The 24,302-nt window shown below is 37.6% G+C and overlaps 1 protein-coding gene across 2 annotated transcripts in view; it reads right to left on the bottom strand.

Annotated features, from left to right (window-relative positions):
- TMEFF1 (transmembrane protein with EGF like and two follistatin like domains 1) overlaps nucleotides 1-24,302 on the bottom strand; it is a 146,007-nt gene that overhangs the window by 38,678 nt on the left and 83,027 nt on the right. For both annotated transcript variants that reach the window (XM_059925191.1, XM_059925186.1), the window contains 3 exons: nucleotides 9,850-9,979; nucleotides 6,646-6,672; nucleotides 4,383-4,479 (listed from right to left, as the gene is read on the bottom strand). In XM_059925191.1, the coding sequence (XP_059781174.1) occupies nucleotides 4,383-4,479; nucleotides 6,646-6,672; nucleotides 9,850-9,979 (254 nt within the window). The remainder of the gene's footprint in view (nucleotides 1-4,382; nucleotides 4,480-6,645; nucleotides 6,673-9,849; nucleotides 9,980-24,302) is intronic.

Here is a 24,302-nt window from a genome sequence, read left to right as displayed (position 1 = left end):
AGACTCATCAGACTGTGATAGCGGCCAGCAACTGTGTCCAAACAGAAAATGGTACCATAAATGACAAAGATGTCCAACAGGTGAATTAACTGCTTCTCAACGTTGTCTGTCATACTGCACACCTACATGATTCTTTCTCTGAGCAACTCTGAGAGCTTACATCACTCAGGGGAAAAGGGAAACAGCATCTCCAAAATGACTGACATCAAAGAGGCAGAAGAGCAGGGACAATTTCCATAAAGCACATGGCAGACAAAGTTTAAAGGAATAATTAGAGGTTTTTTATAACTCGCCTGTATTGACATTATGCCAGATGATTTTACAGACTATTCAAATCGTTCATGGCAGGGATTTAGGTCAGGTATATAAAAGGTCTACCTGGCTGAAGCAGTTCTATGATTACCTGGCCCCACCGTCCAGACAAACAGCTGAGGGCTATCTTGCAGCAATAACCTCAGCCTTGGGCAGGTTAGAAATACTGTTTAGATAAAGAGGGGGTGTGGTTGCTACAATTATGTAGTTTAAGAAATACAATTTTCTGTAAAGCAGGTATTGTTTCCAAGTTTTAAGACTAAGCAGAAAGTCTAGCCACTGTATGTCACAACGGTCGCAGTGGAATACTGAAACCTCACCCATGTGGGAGTCAAATTTCTTGGAACTTCAACTACCTTACTCTAGGTATGAATTCAAAAGGTAAGCATCAATGAAGATAGCCATCACAAACCCATGCAAAGCCCCACGATGCCATTAGAGAGACACAGTGTGCTTCAGGAAGAAAGAGGAAAAAAGCCTCTCACAAGCAAAAATAATTTAAATTATAAATAAAATAGCCACCGAGCAGACAAGAGAGACAAAATTCATGCAATATCTGAAGTTCATACACTTCACTAAGAACCTATTTACTCTGATTTTACATTTAGAATTTACTCCTACATTTGATATAGTTTCTAAAAGCATACTGTTTCCTATTTCAGGGAAGCAGAGAGGCAATTAATAAGTTGGAGTCATCTACAGTCAGAATCACTGACAAGGCATACTGACAGCACCCAGATGCAACAGCGAAGAGCCTGACATGGGAGAAGAAAAATCATTTTTATAAAACAATGTAGAACCCAAAACACAAAGCAAAATGGAGCCTTTAGTTGGCGTGAAACAGCTACCACTAAAAACAGCAGTGGCCTCTGAGAAGATCATCGTATTACACACGTGTGTGCACAACAGAATGGATAAATCTCTTGTCATGAGACCTGTGTTCTGGTTCTGCTGCTTGATCACAAGCCATTCAGCTTCTTCTGAGCTCAGCTCCCCCAGTAAAATCAGGATAATACTTCCTTGCCCTACCCACTGGACAGACTGCCATAAAGAGCTGAAAAAATAATCTATATAACAGCATTTGAAAAATGTAACAAACTATACAATATATGACTCTAAGAATATGTTAGAATATGTTTTGTATACTCTAAGACAATATATTTAAATCAATTTCTATTTAAATGGCTAAATAAAAAACTATGCTTCTCTTAATAGCAGAAAATTAACTTACATGGTACCATTTATCCCCTCCCCCAAATAGCCAGTTTTCTTTCCTACTATTAGCAAGAAAAAAAGAAAGAGTTTTAAAGCAAGAGAAAGATTTTAGCATCTGAAATAGGATAGATATATATACGTATAACTGAATCACTTTGCCGTACACCTGAAACTAACACAACATTGTACATCAACCATACTTCAATAAAAAAAGAAATTTTAAAAAATAATAATAAATTAACCAACTACAAAAGGAAAAAAAAAGATTAGCTGCCCTTTGGAAACCAGATAGGTTATATATAGCATTTCTTTTGATAGGAAAGACATTTCAAAATGAGAAAAGATAAAATATTTTTTTAAATGAAAAATGAATACCCATACCTAAAAATGTAATATGAAATAAAATATCTATTATAGTTACATTACAGAGCAATTTTTTTAAACTGTAGGTCATAATCAGTATGGAAAATATTAGAGTACATTATTTTTAGTAAAGGTTAAGTATCATTTTATAGAATTTTGTTTTACTTAATATCTATTATTACCATGTATATATGTACTTATTTTCTAGGTAAAGGTACAGTTTACTTCCTTAATGTTCTCCTATTATTGCATCAATTTCCTGGCCTGGTCTTGGCTGCCTGTCCCAATCTATCCATGTGCTCCTTAGGAAGCTCCTCAGCCTGCATGCTCCTTACTATCGGTAAGCCCTTCCCTGGTCTATGCCCACTTTCTTATGCTTAGAGCCTGTACCTGCAAGAACAGCAGTTGCAAGTTCTCAAACAGACACACACAAAATGAATTTAGTATATACAACAGAGTTGCTCTGATTGGGCATAGGCTACATATTCCATCAAGAGAAGGGGTACACAGAAAGATGTGTATTTTATCATATAGATGTCATACTTGGGGCCACCTCTGAAACTACACAGAATCCATTCTACTTCCCAGCAAAAGATCTCTATCTCTTTCAATTAAGGGATGAAAAATGACAGCAGAGAAATGTAAAAAATAGGACTGAAGAGAGGTACTGTCAAAGGAATAACAACAGATCAACAGACCAAGCCAATCAATCACTGACAGCTATTCTGAATCTGAACACTATTATAGAACAGTCCTGAGGAAAAATACTGAAAAGAACTAAATAGCTACAAAAATACACACACACACACACACAAATGCTGGTGTTTCATCATGCATGTCATTAGTACAAAGAGAGAAGAAGAGAACATAATACCTATTACCTGTTCTCTCTGCAAGTCCACATTGCTATCATTTCTCTCATGTTCTACAGGCCAAAATCTACTTTGGAAAACATGTTCTTACAAATCAATCCACTCTGATTGAAACAGATGGACATGTCAATCCAAATGACCAATATGCAGAAACAGAGTAAACTCAGGGTTTGCTGAATTCACTTTTTATTGACCGTGTCTTTTGCCAATTCTCACCTACTTTCAAACATCTATCAAGTAAATTATCAAACATTTAATTTTACCCAGTGCCAGACAAATAGGTGATTCTGTACCAAAATACTGAAAATGTGGTTATCCTGATTTGTAAAACTCATTCCAGGCATAAATGCTAATTAAACCATACTACCATTGATCAGTAAAAGGCTCAAATAGGCATTTAAGGGCTGAATAAAACATGAGTCTGGAAATTCACAGTGAAAATACATACGAGTAAGAAAGAAAGTGCAAATCTCTATAAAATAAGTGTTGTAAAATATGCACTAAGGGAAAATTGAGGAAGTGAAGAAGATCCATTTGTGCTACATAAGGTCCTAAAGACAGCATTAAAGCTTTTAGAATCACCTATGCAAAAAGCAAGCACCACAGAGAAATGAAAGAAGGTTGAGACTGGGAATAAACAAACAGGAACCTGATGAAAGGAAGAAACAAACATGACTGTGTTGATGAGGTCTATATTGTTACTACTCCACCAAACAACACCCTTCTCACAGGGAGTGCACAGGAAATTGGACAAACAATGCTGTCCAGCTACAAAACCCACCTTAGTGAAGGCTGAACATGAGTGAGAAAATAAAACAAAATGTCAATCAGTGCAGCTGAGATTTCCAGAAATAATTTTTACTTATTATGTAATATTTACTTACTATCTCTAAAATTTTGAATGTTTTGAATTTTTCTTAATGCACTGACATACATGAAAAGTTTGTGTATAAAAATGCAAGCTAAGAAAAAGAAAAACTGTTTATCATTGATACTAGTTAAAAATATAATAGTAAGATAATTCCAAATAAGAGCAATTCTGATGAATAAAATTAGCACTTGGTATAAAATATGTAAAACTGGGCTTCTCTGGTGGCGCAGTGGTTGAGAATCTGCCTGCCAATGCAGGGAACACGGGTTCGAGCCCTGGTCTGGGAAGATCCCACATGCCGCGGAGCAACTAGGCCCGTGAGCCACAATTACTGAGCCTGCGCGTCTGGAGCCTGTGCTCTGCAAAAAGAGAGGCCGTGATAATGAGAGGCCCGTGCACCGCGATGAAGAGTGGCCCCCGCTTGCCGCAACTAGAGAAAGCCCTTGCACAGAAACGAAGACCCAACACAGCCATAAATAAATAAATTTTTTTAAAAAAATATGTAAAACTATCAGTGAAAAAAAGGCAGCGGTAAAATGAAAAAAATTATAAATGGATTTCCATTCTAAAACACTTAAATAGCTATAGTATTATATCAATTTAAAAGCCAATAGACGAGCATTAAACAAAAAAAAATAGAAGGCACGCACAAAATACACAGAAGCAAATTAGATGATACCTTTCTATAATATAATAATGCTGATAATTAACCTCCAAGTAAGTTTATCCCCTTCCCTCAATCAACTCACCCAACATTTTCCGCATCTTCATCACACTCAGCTTTATACTTGCAAGGTCCACACTTGGAGTGTTTTCTGTGAACTTCTGCCCCTGACCCTTCCTCTTCTGTTTAAAAAGAAAAATTAAATTTTCAACCAAAAGTTGGGATCCTTTCCAGATATGCTTCATGTTTTCAGCAGCCATTATCCTACTTCTGGGGAAAATGTACCCAAGCTCTTGAAAACAATCAGTTCCAAAACTCTATCAATGCTTGAGTCCAAGAATGTTGACAATACAGAGTACAACATATTTTGTGAAAAAAAAAAGTATTGGGGCTAGAAAAATAATCCCTTAACCTATGTACAGTGGAACAGTATGCTAGATTTTGTTGATTCTTTAAAAGAATTACCATAACATTAAATAAGAGAGAGGAAAAAAAAACATGAGCAATAAATTTAGTCCAGTGATTACCCTATCGAAATAGCCTGTGCAATCCTGGTTAGCAAATAAGTGATTAAACAAAGCAGAGTCTAACCACTACCTTTTCCTCACATCAGTTTCACACCTGCCTTAAAAATTATCTCCAAATTTTAAAAAGGAAAGGGGTCTATTTACAAAGAACTTGCCCTTTTCTACTTTACCACCTAGCACAGCCAACAACACCCAGAATACAGAAGGGTACGTGTCTCCCATGACCCAGCACAAAAAAACAGTGCATACCACCAGCCCCCAACTCAGCTCATATCCCACATTTAGGGAACCCTACACTTCTGGGTCTTAACTAGAGTGGATCCTACCCTGATAACCGCAAACTGGGCAGGGAGATCAGTTCTGAAGCCAATTTAGGGATTACAGTTTACTCAAGGGATTTCCCAGTCTGGTTTGGGAAAACACACCTTATTGAGGGGGTGTCAATCAGCAGAGAAGATGTTATAAGGAAAGCACACAAACGTAAGTGCCTGTTTGGTACTATTACCAAACTTGCCATTTTGTGTGTCTGCCTACACTTTAAGTAGAAATCCTTCCCAAATTCTAATGAATACTCCCAAAACAATTCCAGGGAGCATAATCCTAAGTATTTCTAAGGCCTCAGAAACATAATGAGATCTAGAAATCATACAGCCACCATGAGCTCACTAAAGTTTGTATATTAATCTGAGCAAACCACTTAGCCTTTCTAACTCACACTCCCTAAAAAAAAATTGCCAACAACCAACATCCTCAGGGCAAGATATCCAGTATTTGTACCATATAAGCAAATGTGGAGATCAACTTCCACTTCTTTAATATAGTAACAATGACAGTTTCCTAACTGAATATCTGACCACAGGGGCTGGACCACATGATCCTTTAAAGTCCTTTCCAGCTCTAAGATCCAGAATTTATGATCTCATCCTTCACACATGATCATGAAGTTTCTGCTTGAACATGTCCATTTAAATTAAATTCTATTGTTGGACAGTTTAAATCTTTTTTTTTTTTTAAGGTCAAACTGTCATCCTTGAAATTCTTTCTCAGAACAGTTCTTCTACTCTCTAGGTGACCTTCAAAGTCCCTTCCAACTCTAAAATGTTAGGATTCTATGAAATGTAGAAGGGTGGAATAAGGTTTCAGATAGTACTGAAAGGATCACAACTGTAGTTTTCATTTGCATAAGTGTGAATTTTACCAGAGTATGTTTTTTCTTTTAGTGCATCCCCAGAGCACCTCAAACTTACTTTGCATACAGTGGATACTCATTAAGAATTACAGCCTCATTAGACCATGAAATAGATCAGTCATTCTCAATTCTAATAATTCAGAGTAAACTGAATTACCAAATATTAGTTTTTAAAACAGTTTTTAAATATTGTACCTTGAAAATTCCCTATGAGCAAAAATTTGTAAGCAAGGGATGGGAGAGTGTTATATACTCTGGTCCAAGCTAAAATCACCTGGGGATGATCCTAAGGAGAGGGCACCTTGGTGTAACTTCAGTTTAACAGGTGCAACATTTCCCCTTTGTCTGACAACAAACCTATAATGAAAAATAAATGCAGGAAAAAAAGAATGCTAAGGGGGATAGAGGGATTGGGGGTGATAGCTGAGGGGTACAGGGTTTCTTTCCGGGATAATGAAAATGTTCTAAAGTTGGCTGTGGTGATGAATGTACAATTTTGTGAATACGCTAAAAGCCACTGAATTACATACTTTCAATGGGCAAACTGCATGGTATGTGAATTTTATCTCAATAGAGCTGTTTTTAAAAAGTGAAAGAAAAAAAATGCTTTTTAAGGGGTATTTGAAACTTACCTCCCTCTCCAGATCCAGAACCATTATCTGAGAAGAAAAATAAAGAATGAATATGAATACTTTTCCTGGAAATCTCATCTTATCAAATAGTAAAATTTCTTATCAAAAATCAAACTGTGATATCCATTCTCATGTAGCCCTTTTTCTCATTTTTTTCTGGATATCTAACAGTTTATTCTTATATACTTATTTTGTACCTTTCTTCAAATATAAATTACTTGGACACATAATCCATACCTCATACATCTTTGTAGCCCATTCAGGAAATACCCAGGTGCCTTGTACAGAGTAAAAACCGATAAATATTATAAAGTAAATGGCTAAATAGAAATAACTTTAAATAACTCACTTAAAAGGTAGAAGAAATTTTTAATTTTGTTAAAGCTTGAAAGGAATAAAGAATAAACTGCTTTTATTAAAAAGGGAGGAAAAGAGCTTTGGGTCTTGCTCCAAAAATCTTCTTCATTAAATCTGTGGATAACAGCCAAAAGCCAAAAGATATGAAAAGCCCCAAGGTTTAGAAGGAAAGAACCTCAGGGTTGAGGTTTTCATATTACTGATGAAATTAACTTCCTCTAGGAAACCTCACCAGAGGGAATCTCACCAAGGTGTAGGTGAGAAACTTGTTACTAGTCAAATTAAAGAGCCTCCCTCAAAGTTACCAGCAAGAAGCCGGAGTAAAATGTAATTAATTTAAAATATGTATTTTATAATCCTAGAAGAACCAACATATGGCGCAGAGCATGTTGAAAAGAGGGCAATGGTGCAGTATCATAAGTGTGGAACAGAGATGGCAAGTGATGAACTAAACACTTTACCCAGCACTTTCTAGGGAGGAGGATTTCCTAGAGAATCCATTCCAGTTCTTCAAATAGTTCTCCAGAGTAGGAGACACCCTCAACAATATTGCTCCCTTCCCCCCTTCCCTTCAATCTCCTGCAGACTATAATAAAAGTCCCAAACGTGGTAGAAACAGGAAGAACTGGAAAAAAAATACATATTTTATGTAGCATCCACTTCAACTCTTCATGGGATTTTATACAAAGTCTTACATTGTATTCATTTTGATTGATCAACCATAAAAAAATTATATCTTCTCTGAGAAAGCAAAGAGGAAAAGAGTAAAAGAGCAGAAAAAAAGACAAGGAAAAAGGGAACTCAGAAGTATTTTTATTACCAAACTTTTCTTAGGAAAACTCTCTTTGTCCCTTCTATTCCATATACATTGACTGGGTACTTATTATGTGTTAGACAACATACACATAATAAGTAAAAGGTAGATATAAACTGATAAATAAGACAGTTCCAGTGCATGACATACTTACTCTCAATCTTTTTTCCAACTAATGTCCAATTTTAATAAATATAATATCTCACACCTTCCTTAAGGGTCATTTAAAATTGTGAAATAAATTAAATATACTGTGACTATTCTGATAATGAGGTTGAGTTCTTCTTGTCAATCATATTTTCGCTGGACACACGCCTTCCCCTGCCCCAACCCTGGGATTATGATATACCTCCCTAGGCAGGACATAGTACTTTCCTGTTGAGAAACAGGATCTGGCCAAAGGCAGATGTGTTGGATAAATGAAATACAGTATGATATTTACATAGAGATATGCACAAAGTGTGAATAAATTCTGCCAGGAGATACCAGAGAAGAAAGATTTCACAGAGTAGAAAAGGCTTAAGCTCAATCTTAAAGCATAAAAAAGTTCTCAAATAAGCAAAGGAGAATGTTGTTCCTAGCACAGGGAATAGGACCAACACCAGACCAAATGACATGAACAACTCTGGCCCCAGCCAGAAGATAACAAAATCAATATAGCACCTTATAGCTTAGCTCATTCAATTCTCACTTAACCCCAGGAGATGACATCCATCTAACAATTTAGGTATGTAACTGGGGCTCAAAGCAGCTAAGTGACTTGTGTAAGGTCATACAGTAAACAAGAGCTGGAGTTACTTTAAAGTCAAGTCTTGTAACCCTAGTGCAGTGCTCTTTCCAGCTCTTTCCACTCTGCCTCCCAATGCTTAATATTCACTGCTTATCAAAGCAGTTGGTGTCTTAAACTTCTCATAAAGGATGCATAATTAATTTGGGATTATAAAGAACGCCATATTCCTTCTTAGTTACTAAATCAAGTCTGTGAAACATAATGTACTTAGAGAAGTGTATAAGAACCATATCAAATGATAGTCTATTGGCCTAAGAGCATCTAATTATTTAGTGTATGGAAAAGAATTTGGCCTTGCCCAAAGAGAGTTTTGGCCTTCGCCCTCAGCTTCTGGAAGGCAATCGATGTTTAGGAAGGGTGTTGACCACATCAGACCTTAGGGTGGGACAAGCCACACTCAATACTCTTAGGGCAGGGGCTGGCCACACCAGAAATACCAACCACACAGTTCAGAGTGGGGGCTTTGAGTCATGTGGTATTAGTGTACCTGGAGTTTGAGATCAACCACATGGGCCATCAATCAATTACGCTTATGTAATGGAGCCCCAATAAAAATACAGGCACTGTAATATACAGGGAAAGAAAGGAAATGGAGTAATCATATAAGAATAGTCTCCACCTTTACTGCTAACCTTCATACAATAATTCTATTACAATACCTCACTCTGCATCCCTGCCCCCAAATACAAACGCAAGTAAGATACTAATATTAATGCCTTCTAAAATTAACCATTACCAATTCAGGAAGGAAAAGACAAGGAAGTAAATACAAACAATTGGGGGAGGTGGATGACGAGGGCTAGCAAACAGAAATGAGAAGATATAAAAAGAGAAGAGATTGGACAGAGACACATCCTGGGATGCCACTAATGACTTCCTATGGATACTCCCCACTCCTTCCCCACCCCCCAAGATAAAAATCAACAAAATGGATCCCATAGCATTTCCCACCCCAAATCTTATCCTGTCTTCTATTCAAACCATAAGGCAAAAGATATGCAAAGTCCCCACCAAAAAAAAGCATTAAGCATTAAAAACATCCTGAGAAGTAACATAGTCGGTACAAGACTACCTGGGGTTAAAAAGCAACATGAAATGGAGGCAAAAAAGAGCTCCCCCATTCCCCACATAATCATCACCAAACCATACAGCAGTTTTGGGAATAAACCTCTGACTGGAAACTTCCTCTTACAAGTATGGCAGAACCATTTCTAACATTTTTTCAGAAGAATATCACACATACCAGAGTAGCATGGTCCCCTTGCTACTACTGTTATCTCTTTCTGGTGCTTACAAGCAGCCCTTCTGAGGAAGCATTCATTTTGGTACGTGTCCCCATTTGATCCACAGACGGGAATATAATTTGTATGGCACTGCAAAAGAAACAAAAATAAATTCTCAGACTAGGCATGAATATTAATAGTTCATTTCATATTCATGAATGCAATACCATAGTATTATGACATACTTCTACTACAAAAGAGTTTGTTCTTTTATTTGGTTTTTAAAAAGAAGAGTTATGCTACTTTCTCATACCTTTTTTCACAATCATAATGAAAATTAACTATCAACTATCCATAAAAATGAGAATGAAAATCCCTATCCTATCTACATCATTTGCTTGTGATCCAGGGAGATAATATAAGAGGAAATGCTTGCCAATGTTTGTCATGAGCACTAATGATGTAATGTCATTTCATTATCATCAAAATTCACTTATTCAATACGTCTAGTACACAAAGTCTCAAGGTAAATGCTAGAGTAGAAAAATGAACTCTGTTCTCAGAGACCTTACGATCTTGGTAGCGAACCATATAAATAGGAAATATATATATATATATATATATATATATATATACACACACACATATGATCATGTACTAAATCAAAAGTATAGACAATAAATGTAATATCTAATACCTATTACTGTAAACTGAAGTATTCAAGAAAAGCCTCCTCAGAGAAAGTGAAATGTGAACTGGGTCTTGAAGGATTAGTAGATGAAAAGAAAAAAGATGATTCATGTTTGAGAAATGACACTGAATTGGTATGTTTAAAAAACTTTAACACTTCTAAATGTCAAAAATATCATAAAGAACTAAAGTTTTAAAATCTGGGGAAAATAGTATAATATGACATAACTTATTACTAAAAGAGAGACAGTACAAATTAATACAAAAGATAAATTTACAAAAAATAACAAATGGTCAATTAATATATAAAAAATGCTGAGGGGCTTCCCTGGTGGCGCAGGGGTTGAGAATCTGCCTGCCAATGCAGGGCACACGGGTTCGAGGCCTGGTCTGGGAAGATCCCACATGCCGCGGAGCAACTAGGCCCGTGAGCCACAATTACTGAGCCTGCGCGTCTGGAGTCTGTGCTCCGCAACAAGAGAGGCCGCGATAATGAGAGGCCCGCGCACCGCGATGAAGAGTGGCCCCCACTTGCCGCAACTGGAGAAAGCCCTCGCGCAGAGACGAAGACCCAACACAGCCATAAATAAATAAATACAAAATTAAAAAAAAAAAAAAGAATATTAAAAAAAAAAAATGCTGAGTTTCACTAGCAATCAGAGTGGTACATGAAAACACAATGCTATTTTTAGCTTATAAAACTGGTTATTAGACAAACAAAAAATTCAGTTTGGTGGGCATACCAATATACCTGTTGTGCTAATTTAAACTGGCTCAATCTTTTGAGAACATAATTTAACAATACATTTCAAGAGTTCTAAAAAAGAAATGTGATTTTTTATCTAGAATTACACATTTAGGGATATATCTGAAGGAAACTATTATAGATGAAAATTTATTACAGTCATTTCAAATAGAAATGTATTCATATCTAAAACATAGAAACAACCTAAATATCCAACAAGGCAATATTTATTTAAACCATGCTATATCTGTTCAAGGAGTCACTGAGCATTACCCTTTATAAGAATACTGTGTGACAGAAAAAGATGTTAGGTGAAAAGTAGGTGATAATACCATATACGTAACTTCTGAGAATTTTGTGCCCTTTTTCTTTTTTTGGATCCGTTGGATCTTTGTTGCTGCGCGCGGGCTTTCTCTAGTTGCGGCGAGCGGGGGACTACTCTTCGTTGCAGTGCGCGGGCTTCTCACTGCGGTGGCTTCTCTTGTTGCGGAGCACGGGCTCTAGAGCACAGGCTCAGTAGTTGCGGTTCACACGCTCTAGAGCGCAGGCTCAGTAGTTGTGGCGCACGGGCTTAGTTGCTCCGCGGCATGTGGGATCTTCCCAGACCAGGGATCGAAGCCGTGTCCCCTGCATTGGCAGGTGGATTCTTAATCACTGCGCCACCAGGGAAGTCCCTGCCATTTTTAAATGTATTATCTAGTCCACAAAACTGAATGCAAATTTCTTAAATAATTTGATAATATAAAAATATAGCAAGAAAATAAATTACATATATATACACATATATATCTAATTTAGAAAAAATAAATATTCATAGAGTAAATCCTGGAAGAAAACACCAGTAAATTTTTCACATTACTTGTCACCATAGTTTTTTATTTCCATGTATATGGTTTTCTGTATTTCTCAATTTTTCTGCAAAGAACAAGGCTTACTTTTATCATTTATTTACTTTTTAAAAAGTGGTCAACTTACTTTATGAATCTTAAATATGGCATGCTACCCCAGGTCAAACATTGGTAAAAACAATTTCTAATAAAATATTTTATAACCAAGTTGATTTGCTATACAATATCAGCAGACTCCTACATCAACTTTAGTTAAAACTAAAATTTTACTTTAGGATGCCTTCCTATACTCCTCTAATTCTTCAAGGATCACTTACTTTATTCTCTCCCCCCTAAAATGTACACAATAACTTGTATGATGTCTGCAGGAATCAATGTTACTCTGTAATTATACACTGTATAATTAGCAAAAAAGACCATAAGCTCCAAGATGTCAAATGCTAAGTCTATGGACTTCTCAAGCCAACTCTTCACTCAACAAACATCTAATAACTTTCTAACGTAGTGCTCACAAAGGTGCTAATATCGCCCCCTAGGGGTGGGTGCCCCTATGGAGGCATTTTTGGTTGTCACAATGAGAAAGGGACGTTACTGTCATTTAGCAGATGGATTCCAATGGTGCTCGGTGTACTGCAAAGGAAAGGATAGTTCCACACAACATACATACCATACAATTTCTCAGTGCATCTCTAGCCATTCATGTAGGAACTATGGTAAGACCATATACAAATAAGACTGTTCTAGCTTCTAATAGCTTTTATTCTAGCATCCACCATACGTCTACTTTTTTGTTTTCAAATACTACTAGTATGAAATTGCTACTGATGATCTTTTTAAAAATCCAAATATTCATTATAAGTAAATATAAGCATCTGACTACTATATATTGTCTTCTAGTGTAATCATGCCCAAACATTTACATTTTGAAATACTTATTTTACTATAAATTACTTTCATTTCTCCTTTACATTGCAAGTGTATATTATAGTGATTTCTTTAATTATGTGCTTATGTAGGTTACATTATCTACAAATTTCATTTAAGAATAGAAAAGAAATGGAATATAAATTATTGGTTATAAAAAAGGGTTATTAAGTCTGATAGGGCTGAGAATCTATATGGTAATAGCTAAGATTTATTGAAGAGTTTCTATCTAGTAAACACTGGCTACAACTTTAAATGTCCTAAACTAACTTAAATATAACAATCCTGCAAAGCACATGACTTAGTGCTTAGAGCTGGGGCTCCAAAGTAAAATGCTGAGTTCAAATCCTAGGTTGACCATCCATGTGACTATGGGCTAGCACCAGTGCCATTACCCCTACCTATAAAATGGTAATTATAATAGTATCTACCTAATAAAATTGTTATGAGGATTAAATAAGAGAAATCCATCTTTAGCATTTACAGCTAGCCATAGTAAATTCTCAACAAACATTAGCTGGTTCTGCTACTGCTATTATCATTTCTGAGTCTTAAGTCTTGCCCAAGGTCACAGCTAACAAATGGAAGACCCACGACTCCTGACAAGTGATGTTCTCTAACCACTACACACCAGTTTTTCAGCAGGATCTCACTATATGTCACTTGGTGGTAGTGAGTAGGGGGCTTAAAACAGTGTAGGCAATGTCCCTGAAATGCAACCTAACGAGCACATACCAAGGAGTGAGCATGAGATGGGAAAAGCAGACCTACAGTTCTTTGGCCATTCTGTTTCCAGAAGTCTCTTTTAAGAGCCTCTCATTATGCTATGGAAAAATTAAGGGATTTGGGCAATTTTAACAACATACAACTTCTGACTTGGGCACTGACTCTAACCTAAGGTCTGCCTCCTCTATACTGCCACTCTTGCTGGGGAAAAGAACTCTCCCCTACACCTTCTCTTTAGCTGCAAGAGTGATTTGAAGTAGTTTACAAAGGTGCAGCAGTGTACAACTCTGCAGCCACATCCATTCAAGCATTTATTGTGTACCTACTGTGTGTCAGGAACTGTGCTGAATACAATAAATAATATTAACAAAGTTGTGATGGTTAATTTTATGTGTCAACTTGACTGGGCCCCAGGGTGCCTAGATTAAATATTATTTCTGGATGTATCTGTGAGGGTGTCTCTGGATGACATTAGCATTAAATCAGTGGACTGAATAAATGCCCTCTCCAATGTGGGTGGCATCATCCAATCCACTGAGGGCCTGAATAGACCAAGAGGTGAATGAAGGGAGAATTAACTCTCTGCCTGACTGGTGAGCTGGGACCTTGGTCTTCTCCTGGTTCTCAGGCCTTTGGACTCAGACGGGGACATATATATCAGCTCCCCTGATTCTCAGGCCTTCACCCTCAGATTGGAACCACACCACCAGCCTTTCTGGGCCTCCAGCTTGCGGACTGCAGATTGTGGAACTTCTCAGCGTCCATAATTGAGTGAGCCAATTGCTTATAATCTCTTTCTCTCCTCTCTCTCTCCATATATATATCTTGTTGGTTCTGTTTCTCTGGAGAACTCTGACTAATACAAAGGTCTAATAAGTGGACACAGTACCTAGCAAGAGCAGACACTAAAAAACTCAGGAAAAAAGACATAGGCCCAAGAACTCCAGTCAGAAGAACAAAGAGAAAGAAAGAAGAAAGAAAACAGGGAAAAAGCCACAGGCACTCTTCTTTGTATATTACCCAGGTTTTAAAGAAAAGATGCAATACTGATCATTTTTCTTTGTTCAACATTAATAAAAGTAGCTTTGCTTATATATGTGGCAAGATGTAACAGCTCCTATCAACAGGCTGAACAAAACAATTTTAGAATTTAAAATCCTGTTATTATCTGTTAAAATGTGTTTAAATTATGTCCCAGAAAGCTTATATTAACACCGAAAGCATACTGAATCATAAGGGGTTTTTTTTGAATTTTATTTTATTTTTTTATACAGCAGATTCTTATTAATATCTCTTTTATACATATTACTGTATACATATCAATCCCAATCTCCCAATTCATCCCACCACCACCCCCCTCCCCCCACTTTCCCCCCTTGCTGTCCATACGTTTGTTCTCTACATCTGTGTCTCTATTTCTACCTTGCAAACTGCTTCATCTGTACCATTTTTCTAGATTCCACATACATGCATAAATACACAATATTTGATTTTCTCTTTCTGACTTACTTCACTCTGTATGACAGTCTCTAGGTCCATCCACGTCTCTGCAAATGGCACAATTTCGTTCCCTTTTATGGCTGAGTAATATTCCATTGTATATAGGTACCACAACTTCTTTATCCATTCGTCTGTCCATGGGCATTTAGGTTGTTTCCATGACCTGGCTACTGTAAATAGTGCTGCAATGAACATTGGGGTGCATGTGTCTTTTTGAATTACGGTTTTCTCTAGGTATATGCCCAGTAGTGGGATTGCTGGATCATATGGTAATTCTATTTTTAGTTTTTTAAGGAACCTCCATACAGTTCTCCATAGTGGCTGTATCAGTTTACATTCCCACCAACAGTGCAAGAGGGTTCCCTTTTCTCCACACCCTCCCCAGCATTTGTTGTTTGTAGATTTTCTGATGAGGCCCATTCTAACTGGTGTGAGGTGATACCTCATTGTAGTTTTGATTTGCATTTCTCTAATAATTAGTGATGTTGAGCAGCTTTTCATGTGTCTCTTGGCCATCTGTATGTCTTCTTTGGAGAAATGTCTATTTAGGTCTTCTGCACATTTTTTGATCGTGTTGTTTGTTTTTTCAATATTGAGCTGCATGAGCTGTTTATATATTTTGGAGATTAATCCTTTGTCCATTGATTTGTTTGCAAATATTTTCTCCTATTCTGAGGGTTGTCTTTTTGTCTTCTTTATACTTTCCTTTGCTGCGCAAAAGCTTTTAAGTTTCATTAGGTCCCATTTGTTTATTTTTGTTTTTATTTCCATTACTCTGGGAGGTGGGTCAAAAAATATCTTGCTACAATTTATGTCAAAGAGTGTTCTTCCTATGTTTTCCTCTAAGAGTTTTATAGTGTCTGGTCTTACATTTAGGTTTTTAATCCATTTTGAGTTTATTTTTGTGTATGGTATTAGGGAATGTTCTAATTTCATTCTTGTACATGTAGCTGTCCAGTTTTCCCAGCACCACTTATTGAAGAGACTATCTTTTCTCCATTGTATATCCTTGCCTCCTTTGTCATAGATTAGTTGACCACAGGTGCATGGGTTTATCTCTGGGCTTTCTATCCTGTTCCATTGATCTATATTTCTGTTGTTATACCAGTACCATATTGTCTTGATTACCGTAGCTTTGTAGGCTGAAGTCATGGAGTCTGATTCCTCCGGCTCCGTTTTTTTCCCTCAAGATTGCTCTGGCTATTTGGAGTCTTTTGTGTCTCCATACAAATTTTAAGATTTTTTGTTCTAGTTCTATAAAAAATGCCATTGTTAATTTGGTAGGGATTGCATTGAATCTGTAGATTACTTTGGGTAGTATAGTCATTTTCACAATGTTGATTCTTCCAATCCAAGAACATGGTATATCTCTCCATCTGTTTGTATCATCTTTCATGTCTTTCATCAGTGTCTTATAGTTTTCTGCATACAGGTCTTTTGTCTCCCTAGTTTATTCCTAGGGATTTTATTCTTTTTGTTGCAATGGTGAATGTGACTGCTTCCCTAATTTCTCTTTCTGATCTTTCATTGTTAGTGTATAGGAATGCAAGAGATTTCTGTGCATTAATTTTCTATCCTGCAACTTTACCAAATGCATTGATTAGCTCTAGTAGTTTTTTTGGTGGCATCTTTAGGATTATCTACGTATAGTATCATGTCATCTGCAAACAGTGACAGTTTTACTTCTTCTTTTCCATTTGTATTCCTTTTATTTCTTTTTCTTCTCTGATTGCCCTGGCTAGGACTTCCAAAACTATGTTGAATAAAAGTGGCAAGAGTGGACATCCTTGTCTTGTTTCTGATTTTAAAGGAAATGTTTTCAGCTTTTCACCATTGAGAATGATGTTGGCTGTGGGTTTGTCGTATATGGCCTTTATTATGTTTTTCTGTTTTGTTTTGTTTTTAATTTTATTTATTTATTTTTATTTTTGGCTGCATTGGGTCTTTGTTGCTGCGCACAGGCTAAGCGACGAGCGGGGGCTACTCTTCATTGTGGTGCCTGGGCTTCTCATTGGGTGGATTCTCTTCTTGCAGAGCACAGGCTCTAGGCGTGCGGGCTTCAGTAGTTGTGGCACTCAGGCTCAGAAGTTGTGGCTCACAGGCTCTAGAGCGCAGGTTCAGAGGTTGTGGTGCACGGGCTTAGTTGCTCCACGGCATGTGGGACCTTCCCAGAGCAGGGCTCAAACCCGTGTCCCCTGCATTGGCAGGCAGATTCTTAAACAATGAGCCACCAGGTAAGCCTGGCCTTTATTATGTTGATGTAGATTCCCTCTACGCCCACGTTCTGGAGAGTTTTTATCATAAATGGATGTTGAATTTTGTCAAAAGCTTTTCCTCCATCTATTGAGATGATCATATGGTTTTTTTCAATTTGTTAATATGGTGTATCACATTGATTAATTTGCATATATTGAAGAATCCTTGCATCACTGGGATCAATCCCACTTGATCATGGTGTATGATCCTTTTTTTTTTAAGAGATCTTTATTGGAGTATAATTGCTTCACAATACCATGTTAGTTTCTGTTGCACAACAAAGCAAATCAGCCATATGCATACACATGTCCCCATATCCCCTTCCTCTTGAGCCTCCCTCCCATCCTCCCTATCCCATCCCTCTAGGTCATCGCAAAGCACCGAGACGATCTCCCTGTGCTATGCTGCTGCTTCCCACCAGCCAACTATTTTACATTTGGTAGTGTATATATGCCGATGTTACTCTCACTTCACCCCAGCTTCGCCCTCCCACCCCATGTCATCAAATTCATTCTCTATGCCTACATCTTTATTCCTGCCCTGCAACTAGGTTCACCGGTACCATTTTTTTTTTTTTTAGATTCCATATATATATGTTTGCATATGGTTATTTGTTTTTCTCTTTCTGACTTACTTCATTCTGTATGACAGACTCTAGGTCCATCCACCTCACTACAAATAACTCAATTTCATTTCTTTTTATGGCTGAGTAATATTCCATTGTATATATGTACCACATCTTCTTTATCCATTCATCTGTTGATGGACATTTAGGTTGGTTCCATGCCCTGGCTATTGGAAATAGTGCTGCAATGAACATTGGGGTACATGTCTCTTTTTGAATTAAGGTTTTCTCAGGGTATATGCCCAGTAGTGGGATTGCTGGGTCGTATGGTAGTTCTATTTTTAGTTTTTTAAGGAACCTCCATACTGTTTTCCATAGTGGTTGTATCAATTTACATTCCCACCAATAATGTAGGAGGGTCTCCTTTTCACCACACCCTTTCCAGCATTTATTGTTTCTAGCTTTTTGATACTGGCCATTCTAACCGGCGTGAGGTGATACCTCATTGTAGTTTTGATTTGCATTTCTCTAATAATTAGTGATGTTGTGCATCTTTTCACGTGCCTCTTGGCCATCTGTATGTCTTCTTTGGAGAAATGTCTATTTAGGTCTTCCGCCCATTTTTTAACTGGATTGTTGATTTTTTTTGATATTGACCTCCATGAGCTGTTTGGATATTTTGGAGATTAATCCTTTGTCTGCTGTTTCATTTGCAAATATTTTCTCCCATTCTGAGGGTTGTCTTTTCGTTTTGTTTATAGCTTCCTTTGCTGTGCAAAAGCTTTTAAGTTTCATTCGGTCCCATTTGTTTATTTTGTTTTTATTTCCATTACTCTAGGAGGTGGGTCAAAAAAGATCTTGCTGTGGTTTATGTCAAAGAGTGCTTTTCTTATGTTTCCCTCTAAAAGGTTTTTTTTTTAATTTATTTATTTATTTATTTATTTATTTATTTATTTATTTATTTATTTCTTTTAAGCTGTGTTGGGTCTTCGTTTCTGTGCGAGGGCTTTCTCCAGTTGCGGCGAGCAGGGACCATTCTTCATCGCGGTGCGCGGGCCTCTCACTATCGCGGCCTCTCTTGTTGCGGAGCACAGGCTCCAGACGCGCAGGCTCAGTAGTTGTGGCTCACAGGCCCAGTTGCTCCGCGGCATGTGGGATCTTCCCAGACCAGGGCTCGAACCCGTGTCCCCTGCATTGGCAGGCAGATTCTCAACCACTGCGCCAACAGGGAAGCCCTCCTCTAAAAGTTTTAAAGTGCCTCATCTTACATTTCAGTCTTTAATCCATTTTGAGTTTATTTTTCTGTATGGTGTTAGGGAGTGTTCTAATTTCATTCTTTTACATGTAGCTGTCCAGTTTTCCCAGCACCACTTATTGAAGAGACTATCTTTTCTCCATTGTATATCCTTGCCTCCTTTGTCATAGATTAGTTGACCACAGGCGCATGGGTTTATCTCTGGGCATTCTATCCTGTACCATTGATCTATATTTCTCTTTTTGTGCCAGTACCATACTGTCTTAATTACTGTAGCTTTGTGGTATAGTTTGAAGTCGGAGAGCCTGATTCCTCCACCTCCATTTTTCTTTCTCAAGATTGCTTTGGCTATTCAGGGTCTTTTGTGTTTGCATATGAACTGTAAGATTTTTTTGTTCTAATTCTGTGAAGAACACCACTGGTAGTTTGATAGGGATTGCATTGAATCTGTAGATTGCTTTGAGTGATTTTCACAATATTGATTCTTCCAATCCAAGAACATGGTATATTACTCCAACTGTTTATGTCATCTTTAATTTCTTTCATTAGTTTTTTATAGTTTTCTAAGTACAAGTCTTCCACCTCTTTAGGCAGGTTTATTCCTAGGTATTTTATTCTTTTTGTTGCAATGGTAAATGGGAGTGTTTCCTTAATTTCTTTCTGATTTTTCGTTGTTGGTGTATAGGAATGCCAGAGATTTCTGTGCATTAATTTTGCATCCTGCAACCTTATGGTGTATGATCCTTTTAATGTGTTGTTGGATTCTGTTTGCTAGTATTTTGTTGAGGATTTTTGCATCTACATTCATCAGTGATAGTGGTCTGTAATTTTCTTTTTTTGTAGTATCTTTGTCTGGTTTTGCTATCAGAGTGATCATGGCCTCATAGAATGGGTTTGGGAGTGTTCCTTCCTCTGCAATTTTTTGGAAGAGTTTGAGAAGGATGGGTGTTAGCTCGTCTCTAAATGTTGGATAGAATTCACCTGTGAAGCCATCTGGTCCTGGACTTTTCTTTGTTGGAAGATTTTTAATCACAGTTTCAATTTCATTACTTGTGATTGGTCTGTTCATGTTTTCTATTTCTTGCTGGTTCAGTCTTGGAAGGTTATACCTTTCTAAGAATTTGTCCATTTCTTCCAGGTTATCCATTTTATTGGCATACAGTTGCCCGTAGTAGTCTCTTAGGATGCTTTGTATTTCTGCGGTGTCCATTGTAACTCCTCCTTTTTCATCTCTAATTTTATTGATTTGAGTCCTCTCCCTCTTTTTCTTGATGAGTCTGGCTAAAGGTTCATCAATTTTGTTTATCTTCTCAAAGAACCAGCTTTTAGTTTTATTGATCTTTGCTATTGTTTTCTTTGTTTCTATTTCATTTATTTCTGCTCTGGTCTTTATGATTTCTTTCTTCTACTAATTTTGGGTTTTGTTTGTTCTTTCTCTAGTTCCTTTAGGTGTAAGATAAGATTGTTTGAGATTTTTCTTGTTTCTTGAGGTAGGATTGTATTGCTATAAACTTCCCTCTTAGAACTGCTTTTGCTGCATCCCATAGGTTTTGGATCGTTGTGTTTTTGTTGTCATTTGTCTTTAGGTATGTTTTGATTTCCTCTTTGATTTCTTCAGTGATTTCTTGGTTATTTAGTAACGTATTGTTTAGCCACTATGTGTTTGTGTTTTTTATGCTTTTTTCCCTGTAACTGATTTCTAATCTCAAAGCATTGTGGTCCGCAAATATACTCAATATGATTTCAATTTTCTTAAATTTACCAAGGCTTGATCTGTGACCCAAGATGTGATCTATCCTGGAGAATGTTCAGTGTGCACTTGAGAAGAAAGTGTAATCTGCTGTTTTTGGATGGAATGGCCTATAAATATAAATTAAATCTATCTGGTCTATTGTATCATTTAAAGCTTGTGTTTCCTTATTAATTCTCTGTCTGGATGATCTGTCCATTGGTGTAAGTGAGGTGTTAAACTCCCCCACTATGACTGTGTTACTGTCGATTTCCTCTTTTATAGGTGTTAGCAGTTGCCTTATGTATTGAGATTTATAACTGTTATATCTCCTTCTTGGATTGATCCCTCCTACAATTATGTAGTGTCCTTCCTTGTCTCTTGTAAAATTCTTTATTTTAAAGTCTATTTTATCTGATATGAGTATTGCTACTCCAGCTTTCTTTTGATTTCCATTTGCATGGAACATCTTTTTCCATCCCCTCACTTTCAGTCTGTATGTGTCCCTAGGCCTGAAGTGAGTCTCTTGTAGACAGCATATATATGGCTCTTGTTTTGGTAGCCATTCAGCGAGCCTGTGTCTTTTGGTTGGAGCATTTAATCCATTCATGTTTAAGGTAATTATCGATATGTATGTTCCTATTACCATTTTCTTAATTATTATGGGTTTGTTTTTGTAGGTCCTTTTCTTCTCTTGTGTTTCCCACTTAGAAAAGTTCCTTTAGCATTTGTTGTAGAGCTGGTTTGGTGGTGCTGAGTTCTCTTAGCTTTTGCTTGTCTGTAAAGCTTTTGATTTCGCCATCGAATCTGAATGAGATCCTTGCTGGGTAGAGTAATCTTGGTTGTAGGTTCTTCCCTTTCATCACGTAAATATATCGTGCCACTCCCTTCTGGCTTGTAGAGTTCCTGCTGAGAAATCAGCTGTTAACCTTATGGGAGTCCCCTTGTATGTTATTTGTCATTTTTCCCTTGTTGCTTTTAATAATTTTTCTTTGTCTTTAATTTTTGTCAGTTTGATTACTATGTGTCTCAGCATGTTTTTCCTTGGGTTTATCCTGCCTGGACTCTCTGCGTTTCCTGGACTTGGGTGGCTATTTCCATGTTAGGGAAGTTTTCCACTATAATCTCTTCAAATATTTTCTCGGGTCCTTTCTCTCTCTCTTCTCCTTCTGGGACCACTATAATGTGAATGTTGGTGCATTTCATGTTGTCCCAGAGATCTCTTATGCTGTATTCATTTCTTTTCATTCTTTTCTCTTTATTCTGTTCCATGGCAGTGAACTCCACCATTCTGTCTTCCAGGTCTTTATCCATTCTTCTGCTTCAGTTATTCTGCCACTGATTCCTTCTATTGTATTTTTCATTTCAGTTATTGTATTGTTCATTTCGTTTGTTTGTTCTTTAATATTTCTAGGTGTTTGTTCTTTAATTCTTCTAGCTCTTTGTTAAACATGTCTTGCATCTTCTTGATCTTTGCCTCCATTCTTTTTCCAAGGTCCTGGATCATTTTCACTATCATTATTCTGAATTCTTTTTCTGGAAGGTTGCCTAGCTCCACTTCATTTAGTTGTTTTTCTGGGTTTTATCTTGTTCCTTCATCTGGTACATAGCCCTCTGCCTTTTCATTTTGTCTGTCTTTCTGTGAATGTGGTTTTCATCCACAGGCTGCAGGATTGTAGTTCTTGCTTCTGCTGTCTGCCCTCTGGTGGATGAGGCTATCTAAGAGGCTTGTGCAAGCTTCCTGATGGGAGGGACTGGTGGTGGGTAGAACTGGGTGTTGCTCTGGTGGGCAAAGCTCAGTAAAACTTTAATCTGATTGTCTGCTGATGGGTGGGGCTGATTTCCCTCCCTGTTGGCTGTTTGGCCTGAGGCGACCCAGCACTGGAGGCTACAGGCTCTTTGGTCGGGCAAATGGCCGACTTTGGGAGGGCTCATGCCAAGGAGTACTTCCCAGAACTTCTGCTGCCAGTGTCCTTGTCCTCACAGTGAGCCACAGCCACCCCCACCTCTGCAGGAGACACTCCAACACTAGCAGGTAGGTCTGGGTCAGTCTCCTGTGGGGTCACTGCTCCCTCCCCTGGGTCCTGATACACACACTACTTTGTATGTGCCCTCCAAGAGTGCAGTCTCTGTTTCTCCCAGTCCTGTAGAAGTCCTGCAATCAAATCCCGCTAGCCTTCAAAGTCTGATTCTCTGGGAATTCCTCCTCCCGTTGCTAGACCCCCAGGTTGGGAAGCCTGACGTGGGGCTCAGAACCTTCACTCCAGTGGGTGGACCTCTGTGGTATAACTGTTCTCCAGTTTGTGAGTCACCCACTCAGTGGTTATGGGATTTGATTTTATTGTGATTGCACCACTCCTACCATCTCATTGGGGCTTCTCCTTTGTCTTTGGACATGGGATATCTTTTTTGGTGAGTTCCAGTGTCTTCCTGTCGATGACTGTTCAGCAGTTAGTTGTGATTCATGTGTTCTCGCAGGAAGGAGTGAGCACATGTCCTTCTACTCCAACATCTTGAACCAATCTCCTCATAAGCAAGGTTTTTAAATGAATCGAAAGATACTGCTAAAGCATCCGGCAGAGGAGTGTTTAATGGGCATGTGAGGTCATTGTTCTTAAACTGGCACGAACCTAAGTCTAACTTGAACAGATTTATAAGCTTGTAAGAAGGCAGAGGAAAGTTCGCTCAGCAGCAGGATCAAATCACACTATAAGCCCTTAGGCAGTTTGCTCCTACAAGGCAAGCAACTTGTCTTTAAACATCCTCATATCCCTAGCACCTAGCCTAGTGCCTAGCACAAAGTAAGCACTGGATAAATGTTTACCAATCTAAACTCCTAACTTTTATTTTCCTTTCTTGCTTTGCTGCAAGGTAAGAATACAAGGGATTCCAGACAGATCATGAGAAGATTCTCTAGCTGGTCAAAAGGTCAAAAAGGCTTCATAATCTTAGAGCTGCAGGGAAAGACTTTCAAAGAATGAAAAGCAGAATCATAAAGACAAATATAAATATGAAATGAAAATTTAAAACTTCTTTATATCAGAAAATATAAACAAAATGAAAATTAAAGTGATACTAGGATAACTTTTTTAAAATACAGAACTCTTTTTTGTAATCTATATAAACTAAAAGTAACCATCTCTAAGGTAAATACTATGAAGTGATTTAGTACTTAAAAGAGAAATTAAAACACCTCTGTGTTTGTATAACAGAATATTTGTAGAAGGAAGTATAA

The sequence above is a fragment of the Balaenoptera ricei genome, chromosome 6 (assembly GCF_028023285.1).
Source record: "Balaenoptera ricei isolate mBalRic1 chromosome 6, mBalRic1.hap2, whole genome shotgun sequence".
NCBI classification, from domain to species: Eukaryota; Metazoa; Chordata; class Mammalia; order Artiodactyla; family Balaenopteridae; genus Balaenoptera; species Balaenoptera ricei.
The sequence above is the reverse complement of the archived record's forward strand: the minus strand, read 5'-3'. Positions and strand labels throughout refer to the sequence as shown.